Consider the following 13,158-nt stretch of genomic DNA (forward strand, 5'->3'; position numbering starts at 1 on the left):
TAATGAGTGGCAGTTCCATTTGGATTATCAGATACACTACCACATTTATATTTTGAAAAAAGTTCCAAATGCCTGGTGAGCAATGACTCTTATAAAATAACTTTATTATTATTATTAACTGACATTTGTATGGTGCTTAAAAGTTTATGAGGTGCTTTCACAAGATGCATAATTTAATCACTCACAGTAATTCTGTGGAAGAGGTACTGTCTCACAGATAAGGAAACTGAAGCTTAAACTTGCCGAGGGTCTTTCATCTGACTAGTAAGAAAACCCAAGTACCTACCTTAAGCCACAGCTTGGAAATGGCCAGCATTTAATAATGTCTGTAGAACCTGATCATTCCTCAGCATCAAGCTATCGTATGCAAACATATTTAACTTATAGGAAAGAACGCTATGACCTCAGATAAGGAAGCACTGACAGAAAACAACTGCTTCATAACAGAATAACATCAAGAAAAGTTTGCCCGTTCTACTGTCTCATCTCAAAAGTTTCACAAAATCACATTTGCTTCTGAATTAAAATCTTTCTAAAACTAACCTGCCATCATCTGCTCCTCTCCCTATTGCTACAAGAGCCTCCAGGTCGGTGCCTTTTAATCCATACTGAAGCAGTTCTTTGGCAGCATCCACATTTTCAGGAACTCTTTCCAAACACTCATGAAGAACCCAGGATCGTTTCTTTATTTTACTCTGGATACGAAGAAAATAAAAAACAGAGGCATTAGAGAATCTATGACATCTTACAACACCTGACTTTCACAATTATAAAGCAATATCTGAAATAATACAGCTACTTAAGTAGTTGGTCACAGGAAGCTGCAAGAGAAGCTCAACCTAATAAAGCTAATTCCCTAATGCTGATTGGAATTGGATGCCTGGAATATGATCGCAATTGTTGTCTTTCTTCTTCTAATGAGCCACGCTGAAACAAAGCTCAGTAGTCTTCTTTGGTAATAAAAGGTCTTTCCAACTTTTTACAGTGGTCTCTGGTTTGCATTTGAAATGTATAATAGAGCAGAACACAAAGACAGGAAGATATATCTTACTGTAACAAGCATCTTTCACTTAATGCTGGGCTTTGAATCAAAACTAACTAGGCATAGTATATCAAGGTTCTGTATTTATTTGATCATGAGATATACTACACAGTGCAGATGATAAGCTAATCAGAAGAAAACCCATCGTACGCCGTTCTTCGGAAAGCTCAAGGTTCTGTCCACCACGCCCCCCCGCCCCCGCCATTTCCTCAGACCACACTCAAAATCCCTGACTTGCCCTCTTGGAAAGAGCCTTTATGGTTATAAATTTAAAATAAGACTTGGCTCACACCGTATATTCATTTACACTTCCCATCATACCAATTCTTTCTTCAAATGACTCTTACACTCATTTCTTGTCTTCCATACCTACGGCCTCCTACCAGACCAAACCATCAACACATTAACACCTGGGACACTGCAAGAGTCCCTTGCCCCTAACAGGGTTTCCCCACCACCATTCTCCTTCCGCTCTACTTCACCTTCTATATCATCTTCCTCCGTAATTCCATAGCCAAAACTCCAGAACCAAAAAAAAAAAAACCCAAACCCAGTGCCGTCGATTTCAATTCCGACTCATAGCGACCCTATAGGACAGAGCAAAACTGCCTCATAGCGTTTCCAAGGAGCGCCTGGCGGATTTGAACTGCTGACCTTTTGGTTAGCAGCCGTAGGTCTTAACCACTATACCACCAGGGTTTCCAAAAATGCACAACAGCTGCCGTTTATCTAAAAGATTTTAAAAGTCATCATAAGGTTTCAACATCTTCTCAATATCTTTCCATTGTATTTCCCAGTGTTCATTATGATCAAATGGCAGCTCCAGCAGATTGGTTTACTTACAGACATTATTTATTCAACCAAGAAATATTTACTGAGTATCTACCATGTTCCAGGCACTGAACTCATTGTGATACAGTAGTGAGTTAAGTCAGATTTGGTCACTGGCTTCATAAGCAATGCTCATTTTTTTTTTTTTCAATGTTCTGGTACCATTTGTCCTACATTTAAGAATGCCTTCCTTACCTCTAACTCTAGAAGACCTATTTTAAAATCTTTTCAAATCCCTACTCAAAACATCTTCACTAGTTGCTACGAGTTGGGATCGACTCGACAGCAACAGGTTTGCTTTGATTTATAACTACTGTCTTCTCAGTAAGATTACAGGCTCCCTAAAAGTAAAGGCCATATTTATGCCTCTCCTATACCCTCTCACTGTCCCTAGCATAATGTTTTGTTTGTTGGTTGGTTTGTTTTTGTTTGTTTAACCCTTAACTGTCTATTTAGCTGAATTAAAATTTTTCCATCAATAAAATTTTACTTGCTTTGCCTCTCCTAACAATGGTAAGCTCCTGAGGAACTATGTCTAGTCTCTACTATTGTGCTCCCAGGAAATGCCAATAAATGGGTATGTGTGAACTCATGGTCTCATGGTCCTAAGTCACAAAAGAAGAAAGAAATATAATTCAGGATTGGTGTTTTGATTTCCAAAACAAATTCAAGCAACTTTCTCTTCCTTTTTTTCTCTGTCTCTCACACTTTCTCATCTCTGATACCTTACCTATAGAAACAGTTTATCCTTCTGTTTGGTCAAAACGTCAACTTCTTCCGTACGAATTTTCTAGAGTATGTTTTGTTTATTTTTAGTTACTCATGTATATAAATTTGTAGGTAAAATAATTATCATGGAGTTTTCCCAACATTTCTTAGAATCTTCCTAAACATGAAAGGTATTTTCCTTTCTAAATGGCAGAGCAGAAGACACACATTTTTAGAAGCATGCTATGAATCCAACTACTTCCTCACAAAGGTATCAAGGGTCAAAACTGACAGGCTTATTAACAGCTTTAACTATGGGGGACAGGTAGCAGAGGGGCACTCATGGGATTGAAGCAGAAAAGGAACAAACGCTGGATAAAGTTGATGTGCTGTTATGTATTTATTGCATCCCAACTCCAAATCTACCCTCTAACCCTGCTCTGCCACATTTCTCCTCTGCAGCTAACACAACATTCAGCTTGTCAACAGGGGGTGCTAGAGACCCAGTGAAGAAGAAGAGGACCCCATTTCTGGGGCTGGTGTGCTTTGATTCTTTTCTTCTTATTCTGTGGCAGGGAACAACGTAGGTGGGGGGACATCCAGTGATGTTCACGTCCCTCACTTCGTATCTGCCAACCTTGGCAACTATGGACTAGCGACTATGGCCTAAGGCAACTCAGGGAACTTATCCACCCAATGTGCTGCAATTACAGCTTCTCCGATGAGGTCTGAAACCCAGCCTTGGGAAAGAGACCCCTTCGTTCTAAGTTTGTTCCCTCCTGGGGGACTCTCCTTCAGCCCCAGCATATTCTTTAGAGTTCTCTTTATCCTTTTAGAGTCAATCCTTTACCATATTACCAATATATTTAAACATACCAAGTAATTCTGAATTGAAGCAATGTTGACTGCTGACTTCCTCCACTGCCTCTGATATACCAGGTCAGTATCCAGGCCATAGGTACGCGCCAGGAACAAGGCCTCCTCGTATTCTTCACTTTCAATCTTTAGGCAAGGAAATGGAAACAGGAACGTTACATTTCTGAATTATTCAGTGTCACTAAAATGGAGTGATCCACGAACAGTGATAATCCCTTGGCGGCACGGTATGCATTCCTAATTATTCCCACATACACTGCAGAGCCAGAAGCTCACAAATATTCTGAGGGGCTGAGAGATACCTCTTTTAGCACTTTACCAGAAACATGAGAGACAGAAGGTGAATTGTCCGATATGACGGCAAAACAAGTTGTAGAAGTGTGACAGCCTGACTCCTGGTCCTGGGGATCCTCCCGTGACACTTCAGGAACAGAACAAATAACTACAACACACAGTGCCGGCCTAACGCTTCCCAAGCAAACTCTAATTATAAAATAACTCTCTGCACTTCACCCCTCACCATCTGTAATCTGAGTAGACAACTGCACGTAAACATAGATAAGGTGAGAGCTAAAGGCCACATAAAGAGCAGCAAAAAAAACCTAACAAAGCCATAAAGTAGATAATGAGTCTTTAACCCACTCCAAATGAACTCATTTTTATCCAGTTTTTATTCTGACTACACCGGTACAAAGCCCAATATTATTTTCAAAAGCTTTTCATGATATTGATATTTCTAACACATCTATGCTTTCATAATCCCTCTTTAAATTTCTTTCCTGATTTAAAAAAAAAATTTAGTTTTTTCTCAATAAAATATTCGATGCCATCAAACATCGATAATAATATGATACTCTCTCACCTTTCGCTGATAAAGTTCCTCTGGAGTTGTAGATCTCAAACTCACAAGGCGGTAGTTTTTAGTAATGCTTCGTGGGCGTTTCCGCGGTGGTGCAAATCGTTCCATTTCAGTCACTAAGTAAAGGCCCTGCTTTATGTAACCAAAGTAGCGAGCCTTGGCAGACATCTCGTGATCAGAATCGGAATCCTCTTCTCCTTCATCTTCTTCTCCAGGCCTAGTCTCCAAGCGAGACCTTTTGGGGGCAAGTTTAATCTCACACTAAAAATTTGAAAAAGAAGATGTTAAATTACCTGTGTGGAACTAAAGACAAGTTTTTAGAGGTAATAACAGCAAAGAAATTTTTTTTTTTTTAGTTCTCCTCTGGTTTAATGGAACCCTGGTGGCGTAGTGGTTGAGTGCTACAGCTCCTAACCAAAAAGGTCGGCAATTGGAATCCACCAGGCGCTCATTGGAAACTCTATGGGGCACTTCTACTCTGTCTTATAGGGTCGCTATGAGTCAGAACCAACTCCACGGCAATGGGTTTGGTTTTTTTGTTTAATAAATCAATTACATCAGCCATCTGATTAAGACTAACAATGAAAAACAAAGAACCAAAACAACAAACATACACATCAACAGTTGCTAAATTATACATAAACCAAAAACGAAACCCAGTGCCATCAAGTCGATTCCAACTCATAGCGACCCTACAGGACAGAGTAGAACTGCCTCAAAGAGTTTCCAAGGAGCGCCTGGTGGATTCGAACTGCCAACCCTTTGGTTAGCAGCCATACCACTTAACCACTACGCCACCAGGGTTTCCAAATTATTCATACATGGTATCAACACCACAGGTCCAAAACTAAAGCTTTTTTTAATAATAATGGTCCTGTAAATATGTGCCTTGTAATATTTTTTAGAGAAATAAAGGAGCTGAGAATATTAATTTCTTTTACTTTCATATTTATCTGCTGTGGAAAAATGATGATTTTTATTTCATCTATTTAGAAAATGAACACAAAGGTATTTATTTCCTTTACTGAGATACCTCTTTCTCCTCCTCTTTCATACATGTCGAGCAGCTTCACAAAGTTTTCAATCTGAATTGGCTTGGATTTTAACCCATAGTTCTCTTTAAAGAACATCTTAAGACTCAGTAACAAACTCTGGGGTAAACATGGTTGTCAATCTGCATAGATGTGAAAGCTACTGAAAACTGCTACCACTGGATGACATAAAATAAGAATTTTAAACGACCAAAGTACTAGCCTCTATCCTCAAGTCTTCTGTCATGATAAATAAGCTCTTCTTACTAAAAAGAACCAAAGTTCTTGTGGTGCCAAACTTCCGTGGAAATAAGTTAAAGATTGTATTTCTTAAGTAGTAATACCCTACTATATCTTAAGATGACTAATACAAGAAAAAGTAATGACCTACAACTTCAGTGAATAATCAAATGCTTTATAGAAAGCAGAATAACTATAAATTTTCTTCATTCTTTCAGTGTCATTTTTTTAAATAATTTTTATTGTGCTTTAAGTGAAAGTTTACAAATCAAGTCAGTCTGTCACATATAAGCTTATATACAGCTTACTCCATACTCCCACTTAATCTCCCCCTAATGAGTCAGCCCGCTCCCTCCTTCCAGTCTCTCCTCTCGTGATAGTTTTGCCAGTTTCTAACCCTCTCTACCCTCCCATCTCCCCTCCAGACAGGAGATGCCAACATAGTCTCAAGTGTCCACCTGATACAAGTAGCTCACTCTTCATCAGCATCTCTCTCCAACCCATTGTCCATGTCTGATGAATTGTCTTCAGGAATGGTTCCTGTCCTAGGCCAACAGAAGGTTTGGGGACCATGACTGCCGGGATTCTTCTAGTCTCAGTCAGATCATTAAGTCTGGTCTTTTTATGAGAATTTGGGGTCTGCATCCCACTGTTCTCCTGCTCCCTCAGGGGTTCTCTGTTGTGCTCCCTGTCAGGGCAGTCATCGGTTGTGGCCGGGCACCATCTAGTTCTTCTCGTCTCAGGATGATGTAAGCCTCTGGTTCATGTGGCCCTTTCTGTCTCTTGGGCTCATGGTTATCGTGTGACCTTAGTGTTCTTCATTCTCCTTTGTTCCAGGTGGGTTGAGACCAATTGATGCATCTTAGGTGACCGCTTGTTAGCATTTAAGACCCCAGACGCCACACTTCAAAGTAGGACGGAGAATGTTTTCATAATAGAATTATTTTGCCAACTGACTTAGAAGTCCCCTTAAGCCATAGTCCTCAAACCCCCGCCCTTGCTCTGCTGACCTTCGAAGCATTGAGTTTATCCCAGAAACTGCTTTGCTTTTGGTCCAGCCCAGTTGAGCTGACCTTCCGTGTATTGAGTATTCTCCTTCCCTTCACCTAAAGTAGTTCTTATCTACTAACTAATCAGTAAATAACCCTCTACCACCCTCCCTCCCTCCCCTCCTCGTAACCACAAAAGAATGTGTTCTTCTCAGTTTATACTATTTCTCAAGATCTTATGATAGTGGTCTTATACAATATCTGTCCTTTTGCATTTGACTAATTTCACTCAGCATAATGCCTTCCAGGTTCCTCCATGTTAAGAAATGTTTCACAGATTTGTCACTGTTCTTTTTTTTTTTTTAAAACAATGTTTTGTTTTTTTCCTTTGATACTGCACTCAATGAGTCATTCCAATCACTGATTTTTATCTGTAAACACTAAATTATATCACGGGATGACTAAAATAAAAAATGAGGTTCTCGGTTTTTGGTGAAATACATGTTTACTCTCAGATACACTGACTGCTTTAAAAGGGAAAGCATTACCTCCAAACTTAAAAATCCTCCGTCATGGGTAGCAGTGACTTGAGGTGATGGCTCGAACCATTCACAGGATTTTCCCAGTAAATTCTTCAAAGTTTTCACAGATGAAACAGTCAAAGCACCAGAACAGCGAGCCAAAGTAACTGCACTCTCTGACCACCAATTTACATCTATCAGTGGGTAAAAGGACTCTTTATCTATTGAGAGGAAAGCAAACATGCACAAATGCTTCTGTAAATATGGTTTAAATAGAGCCATATTTAGTCCAATATTCCATTTCAAAACCATATTGACCTACATTATTTGGGCCTTTAAGGGTATACTGTGTCCCAGGATGGCGCAAAAGGTTAAGCGCAACCAGCCAAGAGGTTGGCCGTCAAAACACAACCACAGGCACCTCGGAAGACAGGCCTGGAGATTTGCTTTCAAAAGGTCACAACCTTGAAAACCCTATGGAGCCACACTACTGTGCACACAAGGGGTCACCATGAGTCGGAATCGACTGGATGACAAGTAACAACAACAAGTCATTGCTCAAATTTTTACTCAACTATGAGTTACGAACTGGTAATTCACTTAATGAATATCTAAGTGCTAACAACCTGCCCAAAACAGTCCAAGGTTCTAAGGATATGCCAAAAAAAACCAAACCCATTGCCATCAGGTTGATTCCGATTCATGGCAACCCTATACAGAGGTGAACAAATTAAGGTCCTTCTCTCAAGAAACTAATATATTTAGGAGAGAGATATCGTATCCTTTTCAACATAAGTTTAAAGGTAAACCAAAAACCAAGCCCACTGCCGTCAAGTCAATTCCGATTCATAGTGACCCTATAAGACAGAGTAGAACTGCCCAAAAGAGTTTCCAAGAAGTACCTGGCAGATTCGAACAGTGTGTACAAATAGTACATATTATAAAATTTCAAAAGTTTTGGAAAATGTTCACATATCACATAAACACTATGGGAGAAGTATACTTTTGGAAAAAAATAAGAGATACGTAATCATTTCTAGTGACTTCTTCTAAAATTTGCAAATCAATCAGAAGAAAAAACATTCAAGGACAGAAAGAATTTTCATGGACAAAAATAAATTATGGTTCATCAAACTGAGGCATTCAGAAAAAAAGAGCATGATATTTATCATAATTTTGTTACTTTTTTATCTCACTTATACTACAAAGGATCTTATAAGCTTTAAAGGTAATACATGTATTTAAATATGTATATAAACATTAGACTAAGGAGATAAAGAAAATAGTTCAACACCATGATAACTCACTTTAATTTTAAAAAAGACCGTAACAACTAAACATTTTCTCTAATTTAACCCTAAGGCAATTCATAGAAATAAGAAATTTTAAGAAAAGTGAAAAATAACGTTACTTAGGCGTACAGTTAAGTAAAAAGTAGGAAGGAAAAGGGTCAGGTCATGTAAATAAGACTTCTACCTTCTGCTTTGACAAATTATTTTTTCCAGAAAATGTTTCTGGATGAATGTTTTACATAACTAATTAACAAAAGTAGATTAAGTCAAAGTATGATACGTGATATTAATGAATCAATATTTTAATGCTCTTTAAATGTGAATTAAAAACATACTATGATAGATTTTCAACCCTGTAACTAACATGGATTTTATAGAAGACACTTAAACATGCAAGGATGTTTAATGTTGGTAGTTTCATCAGAAGAAAAAGGAAACATTTACTCAAAATAACCCTTCAAATGTTCTTTTTTATTTTACTTTAATCTACCAATTAAATAATTACTATTACTTTTATTTATACACAAATCTTCATTTTTTTTCTATTTATAAAAATAACATATGTTCATTAAAAAAAAAAAAAAAGAGTCTTTAAACATGGAAACATAAAAGCGAAAGTCCCACCCTAATTACTTCCCCCTTTGAGTCCCTGGTGGCACAGTAGACAAGCACTCAGCTGCTAACTGAAAGGTCAGCACTTCAGACCCACCAGCCACTTCATGGAAGAAAGACGTGATGGTCCACTTCCGTAAAGATTACAACCTTGGAAACCCTATGGGGCAGTTCTACTTTGTCCTAAAGAGTCACTGTGAGTTGGCTCCACATCAATGGGTTTGTTTTCTGGAGTTTTTTCCCACCCCTGAGAGGTAACTCTGTGTATATTCTTTGAGGACTGATTGCCTTTCAGCTATTTTTCCCAAAAGCATTTGAAAAGAACTAAACTTGGGAGTTTTGAATTTGGTGCATCATTTCAAGTTGGCTCGTCGGGGGAGACCCACGCTGCTTGCCCTGGGCTCTGACCTCACCTTTGGGCGAAGGTCTATCAGGTTAACACCTGACCATAAGAAAATCAGATCTGTTGCGCTCCCAATTCTATGAAATCTTCCTGTTTCTTCCAAAGTGAAGCAGAGAAATCTTTTGTACTATTATGGTATCTAGAGACCTCTGTATGTTATGAGTCTTATAAGGTTTTCATGATCATATTTCATACAACTCACCTTTTATTTTTCTTCTCTTCTCAGTAGAGAGCCTCCAGTCAGGATTAAGGTCATCGTAGCCTGGCTAAATAAGAAAAATAGTACATGACTGAGACAACCATGGAAGAAAACTGTGAGAAAAATCATCAAGATCTGTGGATTTATTATTTTTTTAATAAGATACAGAGATGATGCTTTACTTTTATGTCTCAATTACACCTAACCAAAATTTATCCTTCTCATTAATAGTCTTGAAAAGCCAACTGTTCTTATGCTTAAAATGTGCACATGCAGGTACTGTGGCTCAATTTAATGAAGAGAATAGCAAACACAAGAACAGTAAGATATCAAGTAGAAAATTAATACAAATGAAACTAAGATACACTGAGAATTCATTATACACACACTCACACACATACGTACTCAGGATATAATGGCTCCTTTGTTGTCAATAAACACTGGCCTGGATACTGGTCCTGCCCCTGCACTAGTAAACTAAGCATACCTCCAGGCCTTGGTTTCCAAAGTTCTGAGAGCTGAATGGGTGATCTCTACCCTACCTCTTAGTTCTCACTTTTTAAGACCGCCAATTTACTAAGTAAAAATTATAACCATACAACTCTCATACTGAATATATTCTAGTCTAATCTCATGGCAACACAGTGTTATGCCCAGCTTTAAGATATAATGACATATCAAGATCTCTCAAATATAATAAAACAATTGAGATTAAGTTACTGCCAGAGAACCTCCTGGCTGTTAATTATTTAATCTCCAGAATTATTCAAGTTCCCCCAACCCCTCTCCAAAAAAAAAATTTGCCTTACACCACTTCTTTCCTAACAGAAAGAAACGGGAAGAGGATTTTCCTAACAGAAAGAAACCGGAAGAGGATTTTCACTTTTACGAAAAGCGAAAATAGCATCACTGTACGTAAAAAGCTGGTTTAAGGGCCTGCACACCTGCTGACATTGGGCCCAGTAGGTGAAAACCAGGCGGTGGTGTTAGGGGGGCACCAGTCCCCCAAGATTAGCAGCAGTCCGGAAACTCTAAGGGCTACCAGCCTGAAGAGCGCAGCACGTCTGGGTAGCGGTCCAGGGCACTGTAGTCCAAGGCAGCGGGGCCACGTGCAACCTGGTCAGAAAGCCCAGCAACCCCCCGCCCCCCCACCCCATGGTCTCCTCCTGGCCTTCCTCAGCTGCCACCTGCTCCTCCTCCTCTTCCTGTTATTTGGTATGATTGTAGGTTATTTTTTGGGTCTAGGAACACTCAAAAAGTTTTCTCACATAAATTATTATTTCTTCACTTTATGCCACTTTGGCTTATGAAAGGTTTCATAGGAACGTTCTACTTTCAAATAGTGGGGTAAACCTGTAGTACTATGGAGAAAGACCAGTCAAAAATAATTTGGATGTTAATTTGAAATTTTATATCTGAAGAAAGCCATGATACAGCTAAATAAACCTAAATGTGCTTTTTCATCTAATATAACAAAATAAGCAGAAATATTTTACTACCAATTTATCAGTGGCTCACACTTTAGAGTATCAAAATAGATAACTCCTTCCTAGTGTTGAAAGAACTTCCTACTATGCACTACCATGATAAATCACTCAGTAGTCACAGACAAGATATATTTCTTTAAACGTTATCAGAAAAAAAAAATTATAAAAAATCTTTTATAAAGCATAAAAAGAAATGAGAGTTTCTTCATTTACTTAATCATAAAAGGATTATACTTCAAAGAATCAGAATACAATAAAGTACACACTATTTTTTTTTTTATTGAAAGTAATCAACTAAATTATTATTGGACCATTAGTAAGGCACTTTAGAATTTTCTCAATGCTTCAAAATTACCACTTTACATGTGCAAACGGCACTTTATACATACCACCATTTAATTATATGCTAACACGTGTGGCTCCCTACTTACATTCCGGAGTACACAAGGTCAGTATGGAATAAAACTTTAAGTCCCTTGGAGCCTGTTTCTCAGGGACAGGGTCTGGCTCCTGCCTACTGCATGGCAGGCCAAGGAAGGGCCTGGTCCCCGAGGCGCCCAGGAGAAATGCACAGGTAATCGCACCCCAGTTCCAAGGGTCCTGGGCCCACTGTGCTCCTGGATGTGCCTATGATACAGGGGACTGGGGGAGCAGAACAGCCTCCATAGCCCAAGGCTGGACCCCACCCGGGGCCTGTGGATCACGCGGGGAATACTTATTTTGTGTGGGTGTTGTTTTCATTTTTCAAGAAACACGATTCAAACTGCTGCTTGAATTTTGAAATTTTACTCTAATTGTCAGTTGTCAGTGTAAACAACTGTATCTGGATCCTGTTAAATTTTTATACCAACTTGGTAAAAATGTTGCTCTTGACATCCTGTTCTTCCTACAACTAAAAAGCAAGTAGGTTGTGACAAAAAAAAAGAAAAAGAAAAAACAACCATAAGCCCCTCGAAAAACAATAGCTGATCCTAAAATTTACATGAGATTGCAAGGGGCCTTGAAGAGTAGAAGCAATCTTGAAAATAAAGTTAGAAGCAATCTTAAAAAAAAAGTTAGAGGACTCACACTTATCGACTTCAAACGTTACTACAGAGGAACAGTAATCAAAACATTGTATTGGCATAAAGGCAGACGTACAGGTCACTGGAATAGAATTGAGAATTCAAAAATAAACCCACACATTTATGGTAAACTGATTTTTAACAAGGGTGCCAAGACCATTCAATGGAGAAAGAACAGTGTCTTCGAGAAATGGTGCTGGGACAACTGGGTCACCATACGAAAAAAAGTGACATTGGAACCTGACACCTCACACCATATATAAAAATCCACTAAAAATGGATCAAAAACCTAAACTTATGAAACTATTAAAAGAAAACATAGGAGTCAATTTAATTGTAATTGGATTTAGCAATGGTTTCTTAGATACGGCAACGAAAGAAAATAGGGATAAATTAGATTTCATCAAAATTAAAAACTTTTTACACAGGAAAGGACACTATCAAGAGAGTGAAAAGACAACCAAAGAATAGGAGAAAATATCTGCAAATTATAAATCTAAGGGTCAAGTATCCAGAATGTATAAAGAACTCTTATAACTCAACAACAAAAGACAAACAACCCAAATGAACACCATTAATCAGTAGGTGTTATGGACTGAACTGTGTCCTCCAAAAATGTGTGTTAACTTGGCTAAGCCATGATTCCCAGTATTGAGTGACTGTCCACCGTTTTGTCATCTGATGTGATTTTTCTATGTGTTGTAAATCCTACCTCTGTGATGTTAATGGGCAGGCTTAGAGGCAGTTATGTCAATGAGGCAGGACTCAATCTACAAGATTAGGCTGTGTCTTAAATCAATCTCTTTAGAGATATAAAAGAGAAAAGCAAGCAGAGAGATGCGGGGCAGGGACCTCAGTCTCTCTGCCTGCTTTTCTCTTTAGGACCCATGTCCCTGCACTAAGTTTCTCGACCAGGCAAGATTGATAACAAGGACCCTCCTCCAGAGCCAGCACCCCAAAATTCAGACTTGCAGCCTTCTAGACTGTGAGAGAATAAATGTTAT

At 38.6% G+C, this 13,158-nt stretch overlaps 1 protein-coding gene across 9 annotated transcripts in view; it reads right to left on the reverse strand.

The window, feature by feature from the left end:
• The window catches only part of NBAS (NBAS subunit of NRZ tethering complex), a 449,992-nt gene that overhangs the window by 322,745 nt on the left and 114,089 nt on the right, over positions 1 to 13,158 (reverse strand). For all 9 annotated transcript variants that reach the window (XM_064295047.1, XM_064295045.1, XM_064295049.1 and 6 more), the window contains 5 exons: positions 9,607 to 9,670; positions 7,125 to 7,318; positions 4,320 to 4,577; positions 3,458 to 3,583; positions 544 to 695 (listed from right to left, as the gene is read on the reverse strand). In XM_064295047.1, coding sequence (XP_064151117.1) covers positions 544 to 695; positions 3,458 to 3,583; positions 4,320 to 4,577; positions 7,125 to 7,318; positions 9,607 to 9,670 — 794 coding nt within the window. The remainder of the gene's footprint in view (positions 1 to 543; positions 696 to 3,457; positions 3,584 to 4,319; positions 4,578 to 7,124; positions 7,319 to 9,606; positions 9,671 to 13,158) is intronic.

Source organism: Loxodonta africana, chromosome 12, assembly GCF_030014295.1.
Source record: "Loxodonta africana isolate mLoxAfr1 chromosome 12, mLoxAfr1.hap2, whole genome shotgun sequence".
Taxonomy (NCBI): domain Eukaryota; kingdom Metazoa; phylum Chordata; class Mammalia; order Proboscidea; family Elephantidae; genus Loxodonta; species Loxodonta africana.